This window comes from Micromys minutus (genome assembly GCF_963924665.1).
Source record: "Micromys minutus genome assembly, chromosome: 21".
Taxonomy (NCBI): domain Eukaryota; kingdom Metazoa; phylum Chordata; class Mammalia; order Rodentia; family Muridae; genus Micromys; species Micromys minutus.
The window spans coordinates 36,540,022-36,559,971 of NC_137956.1; the positions used below are offsets into that span (position 1 = coordinate 36,540,022).

The following is a 19,950-nucleotide window of genomic DNA, read 5'->3' on the forward strand; positions in this document are numbered from 1 at the left end:
GATTTGTGGGAGTGTACTTTAAACCAGAACTCTTAATTGTTATAATGTGCAATTATGCCCATTCATTTTTCTCTGAAGGTTTGTTGCTTTTTAATAACAAACATTGAGCAAACAAGTATGACCTCTTCTGTACCAGGAAATCTGTGGACATTCATGTGTAACATCCCATTGCTTTCTAGGCTGCTGAGTGACATAATTGGTTTGTAGTTCTCAAAAAGGTCAGACAGAGAATGATCAGAAATCCCTTATGTCTCATGTAACTGCTCTTGTACCTTTCATCTGGTTTGATTTGGTGTGTACATGCGTTCCTGTGCGCATATAGACAGAGTTTTATGCAGTCCACTGGGCCTCCAACTTCTTATTAGCTCAGGAGACTGGCCTTGACTCTGTCCAAGCCTCTGGGGTGCTGGGGTTCAGGCATGAACCACCCCATCTGGCTGCCATTTCCTGTTCTAAAGTGTGCCCTTTTCTCCTTCCCTGTAGGTGACTCAGATGATCCATCGTGAGCCCGAAAAGCGCTTGGAAGCTGAGGACTACCTGAAGCAGCAGCGTGGCAATGCTTTCCCTGAGATATTCTATACTTTCCTTCAGCCTTACATGGCTCAGTTCGCCAAGGAAACCTTTCTCTCCGCAGACGAGCGGATTCTGGTTATACGGAAAGATTTGGGCAACATTATTCACAACCTCTGTGGGCATGATCTGCCAGAGAAAGCAGAAGGGGAGTCCAAGGCGAGCGGGCTGGTTGTCCTGGTGTCCGTGATAACGTCCTGCCTGCAGACACTGAAGTCCTGCGACTCCAAGCTGGCCGCCTTGGAGCTCATTCTGCATTTGGCCCCAAGGTTGAGTGTAGAGATCCTTCTGGATCGCATCACTCCCTACCTGTTACATTTCAGCAACGACTCTGTTCCTAGAGTGCGGGCTGAAGCCCTGAGGACACTCACCAAAGTCCTTGCTCTTGTCCAAGAGGTTCCTCGAAACGACGTCAATATTTATCCAGAGTACATTCTCCCCGGCATAGCCCACCTGGCCCAGGACGACGCTACCATCGTCAGACTGGCCTACGCTGGTAAGAGCTCCTTGTCTAGCTACAGTATCACACTCTTTCTAAAGTTCTGATGCCATACCTCTTGGTTTTCTGATTTTCTTTGGAAATTGAGTGTGAACTCTGCTTTTGAATTATGAATACACATGTGTATATATTAATATTGATAGCTAATCTATTCCTGGGGCTCAACTTTTGCATATTCTTTCTCATTTGAAATCCTGAGAATTATCAAGTGCGGGGTTGTACCGTGTGGGTTTTAACAGTTTGATCTGGAATAGTACGTTTAGCTGGTAGGAGACTGATGTTTACAAGTACCTCCTCCTGACCTAGAGTGTAGCCTTTTTCAAAGTTCCCCTGAGCAAACACTCTTATTTCAGGGCAGAACATTCTGTTACAGTTGATAAAGACTGTGGTGTTCACAGAAGCTCTGAGGTAGGTCCCCGGTTCCCTTAATTTAGTGCTTAGGAATCACGGCATCTTGATGAGTCGGGTGTGCCATGAACACCTACTTTTTCTACTTAGAATGGTCACCCACAAAGCCTAGCAGTAAAGATTCGTGTTTTTAGCTCCTTGAACTAATTCTGAATGCTTCCTTCACCATGGGAAATATCACTGAGACATTTACATAATCCATAATTTATATCTGTGATCTCATGGAAAATGGACCTTCTGTTTGGGAGTTTTTGTACATAATGTATAGCACACATGTGGTGTTCACATTGCCATGTTTTTTAAAGCAACTTGCTTATTAGGTTATTACTTGCCTGTCATTATTAATGAATACATGAAACTGGTCTTCGGACACTAATTTTATGTCTCCGCACAACCGCAGAGGCTTGGCGGTTGTTGGGTGGTTTCTTACCATAAATGTATTGTTCCTGGCCTTTCTTGTTTGTATATTGTGGGGGCATAATGTGGGGCCTAGAAATTCAGGACTTTAAGGCATATGATTTTATTATTTGCAACAGCCTGTTTCTTTCGTTTGTTTGTTTATTTACTTTACATACTAATTACTGTCCCCTCTCTCAGTCCCTCCTTATACAGTCTCTCCTCTACCCCCTTCCCCTCACACCCTATCCCCTCAAACCCCCATCCCCTTATCCCCTTCTCCTCTGAGAGGGTGGAGGCCCTCCATGGGTATCTCCCCACTCTGGTATATCAAGTGTTTGCAGGGCTAGGTGCATCCTCTCCCACTGAGGCCAGACAAGGCAGCCCAGTTCAGGGAAAGTATTCCACAGACAGACAACAGCTTTTGGGATAGCCCCCTGCTTTAGTAATTCAGGGTTCGTATGAAGAGAGAGCTGCACTTCTACGTATGTGCTGGGGTCCAGCCTGCATATGCTCTTTGGTTGGTGGTTCAGTCTCTGAGAGCCCCCAAGGGTCCAGGTTAGTTGACTCTGTTGATCTTCCTGTGGCGTTCCTATCCCTTCTGGAGCCTTCAGTCCTTCCCCCAACTCTTCTATAGGAATCCCCAAGTTCCATCCAATGTTTGAGTGTGGGTCTATGCATCTGTTTCAGTCAGCTGCTGGGTGGAGCCTCTCAGAGGACAGCTATGCTAGGCTCCTGTCTGAAGCATTAATAGTGGCAGGGACTGATGCTTGCCCATGGGATGGGCCTCAGGTTGGGCCAGTTATTGGTTGCCTGTTCCCTCCATCTGCTCCATTCCTGTCCCTGAATTTCTTACAGACAGGATAAATTTTAGGTAGAAAGTTTTGTGGGTGGGTTGGTGTTTCTATTGCTCCACTGGGGTTCCTGCCTGACTACAGGAGGTGGCCTTTTTAGGTTCCATATCCCCACTGCTGTGAGTCTCAGCTCAGGTCACCCCCACAGAAGTAGGAGTAAATAGAAATAGAAGAATGGCAGTTAGAGAAGAACAGATCAACGATAGCACATGTGATAGTAGAGGTTGGGATGGGAACTGTGGGTAGTGAAGACTGTTGGTCAGAGAAAAGACATTCAATACACAGTTTGGCCAGCACTCTCACCCTTTGTCCACGGGAACCTCAGGCTGCTATGTGAACAGCAGTCTAATGATGGCTGATTCAGTTTAGTAATGGCTTTTTAAGATAGTCAGACTCCTAAAGTACCTGAAGAATCCAAGATTCAGGCTGTGCACACAGTAAGCTTGTAAGTGATAGGCTTGAGAGATGAGTCCTACTGGTCTGATTCCAGGACCCGTGTGACATTAGTTTGGTGCTAATGTTTCTGTGTTTGTCTAATAAGTATTTCTAACTGGCAGGATACCTTTAAAGGCTAGCTCTGGGATTAAGTGTTTTTTGCTTGTTAGAAATAGATACTTTAGGCAAGAGAGATGGCTCAGTGTTTAAGAGTACCGACTTCTCTTCCAGAGGTCCTGAGTTCAATTCCCAGAAACCATATGGTGGCTCACAACCATCTTTAATGAGATCTGATGCCCTCTTTTGGTGTATGAAAACAGTTACATTGTACTCACATACATAAAATAAATAAATAATTCTTAAAAAAAAAAGAAATACATACTTTATTTTAGAGAGTTTCTACAAGTGCAGAATTTTTGCTGTTATTATTTAGAGATCATCATATATTATGAGATCATTATAGAAACTCTGGTTAAAGGGCTAATTTTCCTCTAGAATTTATGACTAATATTTAGGTGTATAAAGACTTAGGTGTTCTGGGTCTAATGGTGACCTGTAGTTACCAGCATTCCGGAGGCAGAGGCAGGAGGATCTCCAGTTTGAGGCCAGTTGGATGCACAGGGACCCTGTCTTTAAAAAGTTAAAGGACTTTGGGAAGAAAAGTGAGAAGCAGCTTGAAGATTCGAGGTTGTGATGATAATTTTTCTTCTGGTGTCTTATAGAAAACATAGCTCTATTGGCCGAGACAGCGCTGCGGTTCCTGGAACTAGTGCAGCTAAAAACTCTCAACATGGAGAACGAGCCGGGCAGTGAAGAGGTCGATGAAGCCACGCGTCCTAACGGAGACTATGACACAGGTTGTGTTATTTCCCCTTAAAACCCCATCATTTCTGCCGACTTGCTGATGTAAAGGCTGTCCTTTGTGACCTGGGACATGAAGGAGCAGTGGTGATAGGATGGGAAGGGCCATGGCACATCATCCCTTCTGTCCTCACACACTGCTGACGAGCAATGGTCCACTCGTCCTTGACCTTGTGTGAGCAGTAAAGCTAGCAGAATTGGGTGGTTCTCAGTAAGTAACGGAGTCACCATTGTGAAGACCTAAACCTTTTCTTCTTGCATGAGTAGTGTTGCGTATCCTTAGTCATTTAGTTATTAGTATCTCTGGTTTACATAATTAAGTTCCTCATTTACTGTAGAGAAACACCTGTGATGGCCAGGGGGCCTGTGTTTCTCTGTATCTAAAAAAACCTTTAACAGCTTCTTAGCCAAGGATTCAGAAATAGAGTTGAATCTGCTCTGTTCTGGTTTAAGTTGGGATCTACTAGAGAAATCTCGTTTATACATTTGTATGCTGTGGCCATCCTGAGCAGAGGAAGATGGCTTTGCCCCTTTCATTCAGCTGAGCAGTGGTTAAGTAGGTGCTCTACTCCAGGCAGCTGGGAGCACTGGGAAGTAGCAAGAACCTAGACCAGTACTCCCAAACATGGGCTTTAGCAAGGGAAAGACAAACAATCATATAGAACTTATGATATATTCTATAAATGAATATATATGTATATATATATTATATCTGTCTCTATCTATCTATCTATCTATCTATCTATCTATCTATCTATCTATCTATCTAACTAACTAATCAAGTTACTCTAAAATGCTTCCTAAAAGTTATGTGCTGAGCCAGTCTGGTTCTTCAGTGGCCTTGCCACTTGATCTTTGGGGAAGTAATGCGCTCTCTCTTCTGCTGCTTCCTCCTACATTTCATCTTGAGATCATAAACAGAGAGATGGTTTATGAGATGGTAGCTGCTGTCACAACGCTGACTGTTGAGGTATTTTCAGCGTCTCACCTGCAGACCTTTGAACGGTGAAAGAGCTTAGCAGATACAGGGTTTGTGTGGAAGCCTTTTCGATCATTCTGTTACTTCACTAAGAAAGACAGGTTTGGCTGTGGCCAGGCCATACCTGTAATTTCATCACTCGGGACCCAAATAGAATTGTGAGTTCAAGGCTGAACAGCCAGTTCCAAGACGGCCTGAGCTACATAGCGACACTGATTCTCAATCAAAGTACCAAATTCAGAATGCTCAGTCTGCGTGTGTGGGTGAACACTGACCCTTCTTTCTGTTTTAGAGCTCCAGGCCCTACATGAAATGGTCCAGCAGAAGGTTGTCACTTTGTTAAGCGACCCTGAGAATATTGTGAAACAGACGTTGATGGAGAATGGGATCACACGCTTGTGCGTCTTCTTTGGACGGCAGAAAGCCAATGACGTTCTGTTGTCACACATGATCACATTCCTGAATGACAAGAATGACTGGCACCTGCGTGGAGCTTTCTTTGATAGCATAGTCGGTATGTCTGGTTCCTCCTGAAGGTCACCGTTTTGTCTAATGAATGAGTTCCTAGTATTTCTGTCTGTCTGCATGCTCTTTACAGTATAACTAGTTAAGGAGCAGCTTACCTCATCAGCGTTACAGGGATAGGAAGAAGTAGCATGTGGTCTTTCAGAACAGTGACTTGGGAAAGCGTGTGAGATTCTGCAGAAGTGACTGAGGGAATATCAGGTCTTCTGAAAGTGTGAGCCCGGTGGTGTAATGGGGCAGAAGCAGAAATTAGTCTGTTTAAGGCAGAGGCTGTGGTGTACTGTTTACATGATGCCCACCTCTGGGCTAGTTAGCAGCTGATTGTTTGGTTTATATTTTCCATATTTGTCAGTTTTCTACAGCAGACATTTATTTTTGGAGAATTTTTAATTAACTGTATCTATTTGCTTATTTTGCTGGGGATGATGCATGTGTGCTGTGGTGTGTTTGTGGATCAAGGGGTAACTTTTGGGAGCTGGTCTTCTCTTTCCACAGAGTGGGCCTTGGGGATTGCATTCAGGTCTCTGACCTAGCATTGAGGACTCTATATAATAGTACTGCATAATTTGCCTTACAGTAATTTTCTAACATTACTGACAGTTCTTTGAAACCATGTTTCAATAGATTTGTATCATTTTATTCCATTAAATACCTTTATCTGCTTTTTAAAAAATATTTATTTAATGTATATGAGTACACTGTAGCTGTCCTCAGACACACCAGAAGAGGGCATCAGATCCCGTTACAGATGGTTGTCAGCCACTGTGTGTTGCTGGGAATTGAACTCAGGACCTCTGGAAGAACAGTCAGAGCTCTTAACCACTGAGCCATCTCCCCAGTCCTCATCCTGCTCTTTTAATTAAATATTTAGAATATTTTTGTGTTTGTTTTTTGTTTTTGTATTTGTTTTTAAGAAGGTCTTACTAACCAGCTCAGGCTGGCCTGGAATTCTAAGTGTCCTTGCTTTAGCCTCCCAAATGCTGAGATCACTTTAAATTAAAATTCATTTTAATTTTGAATTGTTATGCAGGGAATCTTACATATTTATTTAAGTAAACAGGATGATTAGGTATTTAAGTCTGGTCACGCACTCCCTAGTGGCGGGCTTTGTTCCGAGAAACAGCACTCGATGTTGTCCCTGTGACTCAAATGAGTGGGCTCTGCACCTGTCAGATTGCAGCTTATGTCAACTTGACAAAGAACTAATGAGCACAGGTCCTGTTTTGCACGTGTGTGTGTGTGTGTGTGTGTGTGTGTGTGCAATATATATATATATATATATGAAATATATATATTTCAGTTACTGAGTTAGAGAATATAAACACTGCTTTCATGGGAAGCACTCTAGTTACTGCCCAGTCAATAAAGCTATAAACAAAGAATATGTGCATGTAATTAAAATAGCTGCTGTATTTTTATGTTATTTTTCACTCCATCGACTTGAGGTGCTACACACCCTGTGCACTCCCAGCCAGAGGTAGCAGATTTCCACGGATGGGTTTTGATTGCTAGCCGAGCTACAAAATCTTTTCCTGATGTTTACGTGTTTGTATTTCTTACATTATCTTTGATTATTTTGGTTCTTTTTCTTGCATGAAGTTATATTAGGGTTTTTGGAGCATATAGAATATTAACTCATTTTGAAGGCAAGTTCTTTTCTCTCTTTTTACTTGATTTTTTGAAATGTATTTGAAAAAAAAAGTTATGTTTTGGTTTTGAAGGACAGCCTCACCTGAGTCTTGGGATGGTGTTCTGGCGTGTGCCACCACACAGTGCATGGGATGCAGCCTTAGCTGACCAGCAGTCACAGCTGACGTCCGATTGATCACTTAGTGTAGTTCGGGTTTTAGGAGTTTGACATGCTGCTGTTGCCCTGCTTTTTATGTGTAGTATGAGGAGATGAGGACCCTTCTCCTCTACACCCTCGAACCCTCCCTTTGCCTAGTTGAATTTTTAACTGTCGTGGTGAACATTTACTGTGTGTTCTATGATTAAAGTAAAGTGTTCTCAAATAGACTTATTCTGAAGGACCAGGATAACACTTACCTTCTGACAAAGTTTCACTGACTAGTCAGATGGCTACTCCCAAGGGCTATTTGGTCATCCCTGCACTTGATGGTACACAGCACTGATGTTGCTTGGAATCTATCCCATTCCTTCCCTGTTATTGAAATTTAGTGTGGGATGTACGTGTGTGTGTCCATGTGGCCTATTTCACATGTGGCTGAGCGTGTGTGTGTGTGTGTGTGTGTGTGTGTGTGTGTGTGTGTGTACGTGCTTGAGAGTGCTCGAGCGCTCATGCACATGCACTCATACACGTGGGCGGAGGCTCAGGTCAGTGTCAGGTGTTTTCTGTGGTCACTTTCTACCTTATTATTTTGAGTCAAGGTCTCTCCCTGGATTCCCTGCTGTTTCTATCTCCAAAGCCAGGTTATATTAGAGATCTACACCTGAGTCCTGTGCTTCCATGACCAACTTTACCAACTGAGCCACCTCTGTAGCCCCAGATATCCCTGAAAGAATTCGCTCAGGACTGGGCTGGAGGATTTTGTTTGCTTTCGCCAGTTTTCCTCCTTGATGCTCAGGGTTACATCTGCTGTTCTGTAGGTTCTTCCTTTTTATTTTGCTAGACAGAGTTAGGTTTTTAGGAAACTTCTGAGGAAGGGCTGTCTTGGATATATGACTTATTTTTGATTTCTTACTATTGATACTTTTAGGCACCCGTGTTTTCTGTAAGTTCTGTGTCCCCAGATTTCTGGATGATTGACTTTGGTGGTGTCTTTTTGTTTATTTTGCTGGGAAGGAAGTGTGGTTCTGTCTTGGTTTTGCTGGGTGGTTTGCTGTGTTAAGTGTAAACCGATGCTCCGGGGATGTGCATAGTCAGGTGCTGAGTAACACTGACGCTGCCTTCCCTTTCAGGTGTGGCGGCCTATGTTGGCTGGCAGAGCTCCTCCATCCTCAAGCCCCTGCTCCAGCAAGGCCTCAGTGATGCCGAGGAGTTCGTCATTGTGAAGGCCCTCAATGCCCTGACCTGTATGTGCCAGTTAGGGCTGCTGCAGAAACCTCATGTCTACGAATTCGCCAGTGATATTGGTAAGCTTCTGGTTTTGAGACTTAGAATGGGAAGTTGGGTGTGGGAATAACTTCATGTGACTTCTGATAGAGTAAGAATAGGCACAAAGGGAAACATACAGTACCTGTCTTTGGGTGTGTTGTCCCACTTGGGATTACTGTTTCCTAGCTCCTTCCACTCATCTGAAAATGTTATATTTTAATTTTTTAAAAAGCTGAATAATATTCCTTTGTGTAAACATACATTTTGTTATTCATTCTTCAGTTAACAGACACTTAGGTTGTAGTAGCATGTAGATCCTTTGGGGATGTGCCCTAGAGTGGGGTAGCTGGCTCTTGAGATAGATTGATTCCTACTTCCTGAGGACCTGCCACACGGATTTCCATAGCAGCCGAGCCAGTTTGCACTCCTGGCAGCAATGCCTGAGTGCTCCCCTTTTCTCATCCTCGCCAGCACGAGCCATCATTTGTTGTGTTGCTCTTGGCTGTTTTAGCAGAGGAAAGGTGAAATCTCAGAGTAGTTCTGATTTCCATCTCTCTGATGGCTAAGCATGCTGAACATTTCTCTAAGTGCTTCTCAGCCAAGTATGTTTCATCTTTTGAGAACTCTGTTTAGTTCTATTCTCATTTTTAATTGGATTATTTGTTCTCTTGATGGTCAGTGTTTTAGTTCTTTATGTAATTCTAGATGCTTGCCTTCTGTCAGCTAAGTAATTGGTGACGATAATTTCTACCTACCCCTATGCCTGCAGTACATATGTGCCCTAAACACAGCAGTATATGTGTGCCCTAAACACAGTAGTGTGTGTATGTGTGCCCTGAACACAGCAGTGTGTGTGTATGTGTGCCCTGAACAGAGCAGTGTGTGTGTATGTGTGCCCTGAACAGAGCAGTGTGTGTATATGTATGCCCTAAACACAGCAGTACATTTGTGTCCTAAACACAGCAGTATATGTGTGCCCTAAACACAGTAGTGTGTGTATGTGTGCCCTGAACACAGCAGTGTGTTTGCCCTAAACACAGCAGTGTATGTGTGCTCTTAAGCATAGCACTGTATGTGTGCCCATAAACAGGCTATCGGTGTCATTGTGTGTCTTTGCACTCTATTTTCTTGTTTATTCAGCTTCTCTGATTTTTTATTGTAAAATTTAATCCATCTTTATTTAAAATAAGTATTTAATAGGGACACATTAATGTTATATAATCCCTTGTACCGTTCTTACTCTTTTGAGTCTTACTTTGTGGTTTGATGATATTTTTAAAGAGCTATGCTTTTAATCTTTAAAACCCCAGAAATTTAATTTCATCCACATGAAAAACCTATAATTTTTCCATTCATGTTTTATGTTGTTGATTGATTTATGTACTTTGTATATGTGTATTCTTAAGCAGATTATTAGCACTGAAGTTTCAGGCTGGCCTTGAACTTATGACCTCTTGCTTTGGCTTCAGTTCCCCTAGTGCTGGTATGCCAGGTGTCTTAGTTAGGGTTTTATTGCTGTGAACAGACACCATGACCAATGCAAGTTTTATAAAGGACAACATTTAATTGGGACAGGCTTACAGGTTCAGAGGTTCAGTCCATTATCATCAAGATAGGAGCCCGGCAGCATCCAGGCAGGCATGGTGCAGGAGGAGCTGAGAGTTCTACATCTTCATCCAAAGGAAGCCAGGAACAGACTCAGCACCCTTAGGCAGCTATGAGGAGTGTCTCCAAGCCCACCCCCAGAGTGACACACTTCCTCCAACAAGGCCACACCTTCTAATAGTGCCACTCCTTGGGCCAAGCATATACAAACCATCACACCAGGCAGGAGCTGTCACACTGGTTTAGTATAGTGATTCCAAGACTGAAACGGCCATGGTGTTTTGATTGATTTCCTTGGTTGTAAGAGCTCTACTATTCCTGCTTAGATTATTCTTTATACTCTGCTTTCCTCATGCTTGTCTCCAGAGAATTGGGACATATAAGAGAGAAAGGATTGAATGCTACATTTTCTAAGAAATGTTCTCAGCTCAGGCTTAAGTATTTGCCGTACTTTGGCAGCTAATTGCTGCAATAGTAATGCGGTGTGTCAGTCAAGCACAGAGCCCCAGGAAACTCTGCTGTGGATTTGTTGTCATGCACCTGTGGGCTGTGTGGGTGGCTCTGCTTCAGGCTGGAGACTCCTGTGTCTTTCCAACATGATCCATCTGTCTCATTGTGGGGTCATGGTTGTCACGGCTGAGGCTGTCCCAGATGTTCTCACAGCGTGACAGGAGTACAGGAGAGCAAGCCTAGCTGCGAGACACATTCTCCTTGCTATTACATTTGCTCACATCCTTTGACAGAGTAAGGGCTGTGAAAGGCGTGTGCCTCAGGTGCAGAGGTGTGGGAAGCTCAGAATCAGCAGCACCCATCCCCCATCATGTCATGTCACATTGTGACACTGTGCTTTCTAGAGGTTCTCAGGGCTTGGCCAGTCCCTACTGTTTGTGGTTGTTGAGGTGTTGGGGTTGAACTCTGGGTCCTGTGCATGTTAGATAAGCAGCCCACTGCTGCTCTGAGCGCACCTTTGCATTCTTAGACCTCACACTACTGTTGTGTCTTAAAGGTGTGAATTTTATCCTAAATCAAATAGTATGACTTTCATTAGTTGAAATAAGTGATAGATTTAGTGCATGAAAATATGAAAAGGAATGAAGAGATTTCATTTTCTGGGTTCATCTCTGTTTAGAAGGATGGGTACAACATGTTTACTTTTCCACTTTTTTTCATTCATGATGACATGCAAACTTGTGTGCTCGATCTGACCAGACACGACATTTAAAAGAATATCAGATAGATCACAATGTTTTCTCAGTGCTGTGGTGTGGAGAAAAGGGGAACTGTAACCCTCACTGACTGTTGTTGGGATTTTTAGGTCTCTGTCCAGTTGTTTTTAATTCAGTGCTAAGAGCACTATGTGTTCACACTCTGGACTCTGAGAAACAGAAAATTTAGACAGGAGGTTGGTTGTATGGAGGGCTGGCAGGTTCTTTGAGTTTCTGCATCAGGCCAGTATGTGCAGGAACCTCTGCTATCATGGAGGCTTGATCTTTATCATGTTATATCATGTCGGTGTAAGGATTTGTGCTGCTCTGGTTTGACCTGTTTCCCTTCTTTCCTTCAGCTCCCTTCCTGTGTCACCCTAACCTGTGGATCCGCTATGGTGCTGTGGGCTTTATCACGGTGGTAGCAAACCAGATCAGCACTGCTGATGTCTACTGCAAGCTCATGCCTTATCTTGACCCATATCTTACACAGCCAGTGATACAGGTGCGTGCTCCAGCTAATGCCCAGGCTTTTCCAACACATCTCTAGAGTTTACATCAAAAGAGCTTTAATATAAAAATGTGTTTAAGTTGGTCTGTGACATTTTATATACCTTTCAAGCTAATAATGTTAGTACAGTGACTACTTTTGTAAGAGAGACATTGTCAAGAGACTCTTTTGTCACACTGTGTGGCATGCATTCATTTCCTTTGTGTAATCTTATACTGTATCTGCTTTTATTTTTATTTATTTTTTTAAGTTTTTAAATTTTATGTATGTGGGTGTTTTATAAGGATGTATACCACATGGTGTCCAGTTAGTCAAAAGAGGGTGCTAGATCCCTTAGAACCGGAGTTACAGTCAGTTGTGAACCTCCATGTGGGTGCTGGGAATAGAACCTTGGTCCTCTGAAAGACCATCCAGTGCTCTTAACCCTCAGCCACCTCTCCAACTCCTTGACTAGTTATTTATTTAGCTCTTTAAACTAAGTGTTGATCATTGGGTTATATTTTTCAAAGCCAGGATCAAGGATTATTTATGTTTTATAAGTCTTACCCTTCTTTATTTTAAAGATTGAATTTTGTGTTTATGTGTGTGTCCTGGTATGGGTTTGTGCACATGAGTACAGTGCTCCCAGAGGCCAGAAAGTGGTCTCGGATCGCCTGGAGTTATATGTGCCTGTGAGCACCCAGCATGGGTGCTAGGAACCCAACTCGGGTCCCTGAAGCAAATGTCCTTTAGGTCTGGGTGTGGTGGTACAAACTTACAGTGTCAGTTCCCAAGAGCCTGAGGCAGGAGGATTGTAAATTCATGGCTAGCCTGGGCTACATAAAGAATCCAACATATAGTGAGATCCTGTCTCACAAGGCTAGGCGCCTAGATGTAAGTGGTAGAGCATGTGCCTACAAGTTCAAGCTGCTAGATTCTTCAGCACTGAAAGGAAAAACAAGAGTCCCTTTGGTGACTGCTGGTAATATCCATCCTTTTTATTATCTATGCATTGACCAGAGGCTGTTTGTAGAGCCACTAAGAGAAGTAAGCTTTGAACTCTGAAGAAGGCTGTGGGTTTATTGGGGAAACGTGAAAACTGAAGGCAAGTCCTGGTGGTGATTGCTGAGGTCTGGCCAGAGCCTGTGGCTCAGACCTTCAGGTGGGAAGTATTCTGACTTCTGCAGATCCAAGAAAGGCTTGCTCAGACTTTCTGAAGTCTTTGCCTTTGGGTATTAATTATTAGTCATCCTGCAGGGTGGACACAGATAGGTACTTTAGTGGTAATTCTGAAAAGCAGGAAATACATAAGCCCTTTAGAATTGGCTAGTGTCCCATTTTTTTCTCCTAAGAAACTGTTATTTTCTTAGAAAATAAGTACTTTTGTTAACTTTATTACCTTTTGTGTACGTGCTGAGTTTGGAAGTGATTGTCCTATGTACTGTAGTCTTGACAATTGTTTTCCCTTTCCTAATATAGATAGAAAGGAAGCTTGTTCTGCTCAGCGTTCTAAAGGAGCCCGTGAGTCGCTCTATATTTGATTATGCTCTGAGGTCTAAAGACATCGCTAGCTTGTTCAGACATCTTCACATGCGCCAGAAAAAGCGGAACGGCTCTCTTCTTGACTGCCCCCCACCTGAGGACCCCGCCATAGCACAACTTCTGAAGAAGCTGCTCTCACAGGTGTGTGCCTTCCTCAGGCCTCATGTGTCAACACAATGTTCATGACAGCGTTGATGTAGCTATTTGGAATTTGATATGCTGTGCAGTATAAGTGCTTTCATGTATTTAGTTAAAATGCTTTGGATTGGATTATAGTGTGATAAATGAAAATAAATCTGTCAGTATCTTACATATTCTCTATGGCATCGAGTCAAAGACAATAGGATTAGTTTAAACATGAGTTAGGCTAAGTAAGAAGTCATGGGAGACTGTCAGCCTTCTTTTGTGGTTGCTGGGAGAATAGAAGGAGCCTTGGGATGAAGTACTATTTTTTTCCTTAGTTCTGTACTTCACCAGAATATAATGAAGTTCATCCAGAAGAAAGGTTTCAGAACACAGTCCAGATCCCTGCTTACTGTGTGCAAACAGCCGCAGTGTCTTGGGTTGGGAGAGCCAGCAGTTTACTGTTGTGTAAGTCGGAATTTAGATCAGTTAACAAATCCTATACAAGCCAGAAAGTAACCCTTTTGCTTTATTTGGCACTGGTAGGGCCTCTTTTAAAATACTAAATTGAGACTCATCTTCCTGTTTTATGTGGGATGTGTGGGGCCTACAGTTGAGATTGGAATAAAATGCTTCTAAATGAAGACTAATTGCTGGCTCTCTGACCATCATTAGCTCTGGAACATGTTTTCATAGAGAGAATGCTTATCAGCCACGTCTCACCTGACAAGTGTACTCAGTTTTGGGGATTATTATTATTTTTAAGACAGGGTTTCGCTGTGTACCCCCTGGCTGGCTTGAACTCACTATGTAGATCAGGCTGGTCTTGATCTCATAGAGCTTTACCTCCTGCTGAGGTTAAAGGCATGTGCCACAGCACACATGGCTTAGAATTGGATGAGCTTTGCAGTGTTTTCATGTTTTACCTGACCTTGAGTATCCACTGATGATGTTGCTGGGATTGAAGTGGGACACACCTCCGTCTCTCTTAGCCTTTCTGCTCCCTCCTGTTTCCCCAAGTGCCTCTATGGCTGTCGCTCCTTCAGTACCAGCTGCCATTATTGATCCCATGATAGAATCAATCAACTGTCTGATTTTGGTGCCTCTAAAAGGCAGTGCTTGGTCTAGTTGTCATTTTTGTTACATTTGTCTGAGTGGAGAAAAGGGGAACAAATTAGCCTATGTTAAGTTGTTGCTGTTGATAGCATTAGGATGCTCCCGTGGTGAGGAGACTTACATTCTGTTCTGGGGACACTTGCTGCCAGCAGAAATGAGAGCAGGCCAGTATCTAAGCACCCAGTACAAGAATACAAGCCAGTAGCTTCCATTTTGTGAAAATAAACGTGATGAGTCTGTTGCAGTTTCGGTGCTCTCTGTTGGTCCTTAAAGCTCGTCTGAGCAACTTCTGTTACCTGTGTTCCAGGAGGAGACAGACGCAGGGCAGCTGCCGTGAGCTCCGGGCGGTGTGCTTGAAAGCTGGCAAGCCCAGGATTACTGCCCTGCTGCCACTGCCCTGCTCACAGATCACAAAGCTGGAGGGCCAAGATGCCAAGCTTGTTTGAGATTGATAGACACACTAGAAGCCCATGTGTAGCAGCTCTCTTGTCCACATATACTTGCTTTCTTTGGTTTTGGCCTTTACTCTGGTTTACCAGCAGCATTAGCAGAGGCTTGGATCAGGGGAACTTGAGGATACATCATCAGGAGTGACACATGCAGGGATGCTTTTGTAAAATTCATCTATGAGAGCTCTGCTTCATGTTTGTTTAATAAGGGACTACAGGACGCAGGCTGGTTCATTCTGTTCCTTACTTAAAAGAACAGAACAGAAAAACTATACAACTTAAACCTTTGGATCGCATGCAAGTGTAGATACACGTGCAGAATGGAAACAGTGGAGAAGATGCATAATAAAATACAGTTTTTACCGTCCCCAAGTTGGCAGCCATTTAGCCTTTCTTGGTTCATTGTGAATTTTAGGTTGTTGGCCCTGAATTCCTTTACATAGCATCAGGCCTGTTCTGTTGATTCTTGGGATCAGTTTCATCCTTTCAGTGTGGCTTTCAAGCTTTGTCAGAATAGGTCCAGAGCACACTTCATACAGCCTGTTTAGCCCCACCAACATGATACTCTGTGGGCACGGCATATGGTGATCCGTGCCTCTAGAGGTCTATTACCTTTGGCAGACAGCCTCACAGACTGTTCTGGTAGTTATTTGGTCTGCTGCTTTGCTGTTGCTCTTGCCCTTGCCTAGGTAGTCTCTGGATGCACACATAGGTTAATTTTCAGCCAAAGACTTGAGACACCCTCCTCTCCCCGTTCTCTAAAGTGCTAGCTGTGTGCATGGCTTTCTCCGCCCTCTCCCCTTCTGCATTAACTTTTGTAGCATTCTTAAACTCAGATCTGCTGTATGCTGAGCCTTTTCCATGGCTGTGGCCTGGAAGCTTTCTAGTAAAGATTCTAGACAGCTGCAAGAGCAGGACTTGTCTCTGCTTTAGGGACTGAAGTCTGCTGCATGTTAAGTGCTGGGTGAGTAATGTTTCTCTGTCAGGCCGGCCACAGCAGCTGGTGTGGTGGGCGCTGGGTGGATGCTGTCCTCATCAGGCAGAGCCCCGCTAAGTGTGTCATGAGCCCTGCTGTGTAACTTAGCCTTGGTTCGGGCACAGCAAAGCCTTCATCTTTCTTCTTTTTCAGGATTGTTTTGGCTATGGCTGCTCTTTCCATTTCCTTATGCATCTCCTTAGGAGTCTTTCAAGATCCGCTTGTCACTTCCTAAAATGCAGCCAATCTGTGGATGTGTTCACTGATGCTGCATTGAGCCTGTAAGAGAGAACTGACTTCACACAGTGTGTTCCCATTGTATGGTCTTTAGCTGACCTCAGTGATGTCTTATGGGCTATGCTGCAGAGCTTTGTCCCTTGTTTATTATGGATATTTTTGAGTGTTTGATTAGTTTTTTTGAGTCTGGATGTCTTTGAATATAATAGGTTGAATTTATAGTCTTTAGCCTTTGTGCTAGGATTCCAGGATGAACCCCCATGTCTAACCTGAGTGTTTGATTTTAAAATTTTATCTATTTATTATTTATGTGTGTTTCTGTCTGTCTGTCAATGGCTGATGTCATGTGTGTGCAGGTACCTGTAGAGGCCAAAAGAAAGCGCTGGGTTCCCTGGGTTATAACCACCAGAGAAGTTGTGAGCCACCAGATTGTGGGTGTTGGGAACTAAACTTGAGTCCTCAGGAAGAGCAGCAAATGTTTTTCACAACTGAGCCATCTCTCCAGTCCCATGTTTGCTTTTTAAAAAAATACAATTATAATTGCTATATTAAATTTTTCTTTCGCATAGCTGATAGGGAATTTATAAAACTTTATAAAAGGGCTAGAGCAGTAATGGTTACCTAATGCTCCCTTGGAGGACTTTGATTCAATTCCTAGCTCCCCACATGGAAGCTTAGAGCCATTTGCAACTCCAGTTCCAGGAGACACCCTCTTCTACCTTTCATGGACACCAGGCGTGCATGTGATGCACATGCATTCAGTATGCAGGCAAAACACTCACACATAAATCTAGAAAATACTGTTGGTCTTTTTCTTAATGTAACAAATGTCTTTATTCTAATAGTTTGCTGGGGTGTTTCTTTTGCTTTTCTGTAATTTCCAGGTGAATAAAGCATGAAGCAGTTGTTGAATAGTAGGTGTCTCACTTGTTCTTACCCCGTCTCAATACCTGTGGGGTATTTTTTTGCTTTACTGGAGTTTCAGAGCCTATGATCCAGTATTATCAACGATCGAAGTGTAAAGCTACCATGAGGAAAATACCCGGGCAGAGTACTCTCTGAGCTGGCGGTCATCCTCTCCCCTTTGTTCTCCTGCTTCGCCTTCTCATTTTTCAGTTTTAAATTGGAGTTGAACCTTCATCTATTTGTCATCCTGTGACTTATTGTTTCTTCTTTTGAAATTAATCCAAATTACCTGGTTTAATTTGGTTTTAGGGGATGACCGAAGAAGAGGAAGATAAACTTCTGGCACTGAAGGACTTCATGATGAAATCAAATCGAGCAAAAGCTAATGCAGTAGACCAGAGCCACCTCCATGACAGCAGCCAGAAAGGTGTAATCGACTTGGCAGCCTTAGGCATCACTGGGAGACAAGTTGATCTTGTTAAAACCAAACAAGAACCAGATGAGAAACGAGGTTAGTACGTTGGTGTGCACATCTTGCTATTATTAGCTATTTTATAAGGCTGGTTCTTAATTAATAGTAAATACCCACCTCACTTCCCAGATACAGAGCTCTACAAGGCAGTGACTCAGCTGCTTAGTACGTAGACACAGGAGAGGAAAAGTAGGGCAGTGAGGACCTGCCTAGATCACAGCTCTGTGACTAGGGAAGGCCAGTTCTCTGAGCTCTTCACCTGTAAACCTCTTGAGGAAGGGATGATTCAGTGCTGTCTTCTAATCCTTTAGCTGCCAACTCTTCAAGTCCAGCCTGTGTAAAACCAGGCACCGTTGTCTCAATTATTAATAGGTAATGCCTAGTGAATTTAAAATAAACAACGAACTACGATAGAGGCCAAAGAATTCTTAGTTTTTAGGCAGCTAGATATTTGGAACTGTCAACATTGATTGTACGAGGCTCGTAAACCTTGTGCGTACTCTCTGCTGGTACAGCTCACTGTTGAGTATAAGCCTTTATAGTTCCCCTGTTCCTATATCATAATTGAGGATAGCAAATGAATTTTATTGAAGTAAGCTTCAGGATAAAGTGTTTGCAACTTAATTACTAATGGCGTACATGTATAACACATGAAGCACCCATAACAATCAGTAAGAAAAAAGCAAGCACTCCAAAGGAAAAAGGGTGAAGGATTTAAGCATATAATTGGTAGACCAGAATACATATAAATTAAGTATAAATAAATGCAAGATAGCCATTTTCTACCTGGACGAGAATAGACGGACAGTTCCTACAGTTGGCACAGATGTAGGTGACTTAGCATTTCCAGATGCTGAGGTTATGAGTTGAGATGCCCATATCTTCATATGTGTATACAGCCACATAGGCTCAATGAAATGGAGCTGCAAAGGAAAACAGAGAAAGTAGGGTCCATTGTGTTCTTTATAAAAAGACAATAAATCACGTTGGCTTTACCCTCAGACTTACTGTCCCAAATATATTTTCATAGCTAGGAAACATGTGAAACAAGACTCCAATGTAAATGAAGAATGGAAAAGCATGTTTGGGTCATTGGAACCACCGAATATCCCACAGGCCCTGCCTAAAACCAGTGACCATGAGGTGGTTCAGGCTGGGAAACCACCTCGCTCTGAGTCCTCTGCTGGTATCTGTGTCCCTTTGTCAACGTCTCCACAGGTACTGTCCTGCAGGCACTTGTCATCCTCACGTCTGAGTTTCATATGTCAAAAGGCTATGTGCCATAGAGAAATCAAGATGGCTTCTGATTGGTTTATATTTTATAGCCAAGAGAAACCCAGTTACTTAAGCACTGAGGTCACTCATTTGAGACACTTGCTAATAAAGCAAGCTGAAATTGGGTTAATGACCAAACTAAGATCATAAGTAGGCTATAGAGAACATTTTAAAACTTTTAAAATCTTTTTATTCTTCCTTTAATATAGCAAAAAGCAAAACTATTTGGGGGTGAATTTCCAAATTGTGCATGCTAAATATTATAATGACTTTGATATATTTCAAGCGAATTTGTAATTTAAAACTGCTGTACCTCCACCAGCCATATTTTAATTAGAAGATATTGACTTGGATCAGTTAAAATCCCACTTATTCTTTTAACCTGAGTTAGAATTTTTTAAAGGACCAGAAGCTGGTATAATAGATAGATACAACATGGGAACCTGTTCTTAAATATACCGTGCTCTGACACAGAGATCTGTACTGTGTGTCTCAGGTTTCAGAAGCAGCACACATCCCCAGTAAGAAGCCTGTGATTCCGGTTGTAAGTAGCACAGTCCTGCCGTCCACTTACCAGATCCGGATCACCACTTGTAAGACTGAACTTCAGCAGCTCATACAGCAGAAGCGTGAGCAGTGCAGTGCGGAGCGCATAGCCAAGCAGATGATGGAGAACGCCGAGTGGGAGAGCAAGCCACCTCCACCTGGTGAGCACCGTGTTCCTGCCCCCTTGCCTCGAGTCTGAGCCTGAACCTGGGCTCTAGTGTAGGAGCCCGAGTCAGATTAAGCATCCCTAATCCAAAAATCCTCAGCTTAAAAGTTTAGGACTTTTAGCATTTCTGTGTCAAGCTTTGGTTAGGGAGGCACATGAAAATCTCTCACATCTGAACCTCCGTGCTCACAGGAGCCTTGGAAAGGGCTCTTCAGCCTGCACTCGGCGACTTATACTTTATAGGCATAGGGAGTAAGAGC

General features: G+C 43.1%; 1 protein-coding gene across 1 annotated transcript in view; it reads left to right on the plus strand.

The window, feature by feature from the left end:
* PIK3R4 (phosphoinositide-3-kinase regulatory subunit 4) overlaps window positions 1-19,950 on the plus strand; it is a 44,849-nt gene that overhangs the window by 7,031 nt on the left and 17,868 nt on the right. The window contains exons 4-12 of the mRNA XM_080934898.1: window positions 484-1,066; window positions 3,885-4,019; window positions 5,295-5,516; window positions 8,447-8,620; window positions 11,752-11,897; window positions 13,362-13,565; window positions 17,541-17,742; window positions 18,734-18,921; window positions 19,475-19,685. Of these exons, the coding sequence (XP_080791024.1) occupies window positions 484-1,066; window positions 3,885-4,019; window positions 5,295-5,516; window positions 8,447-8,620; window positions 11,752-11,897; window positions 13,362-13,565; window positions 17,541-17,742; window positions 18,734-18,921; window positions 19,475-19,685 (2,065 nt within the window). The remainder of the gene's footprint in view (window positions 1-483; window positions 1,067-3,884; window positions 4,020-5,294; window positions 5,517-8,446; window positions 8,621-11,751; window positions 11,898-13,361; window positions 13,566-17,540; window positions 17,743-18,733; window positions 18,922-19,474; window positions 19,686-19,950) is intronic.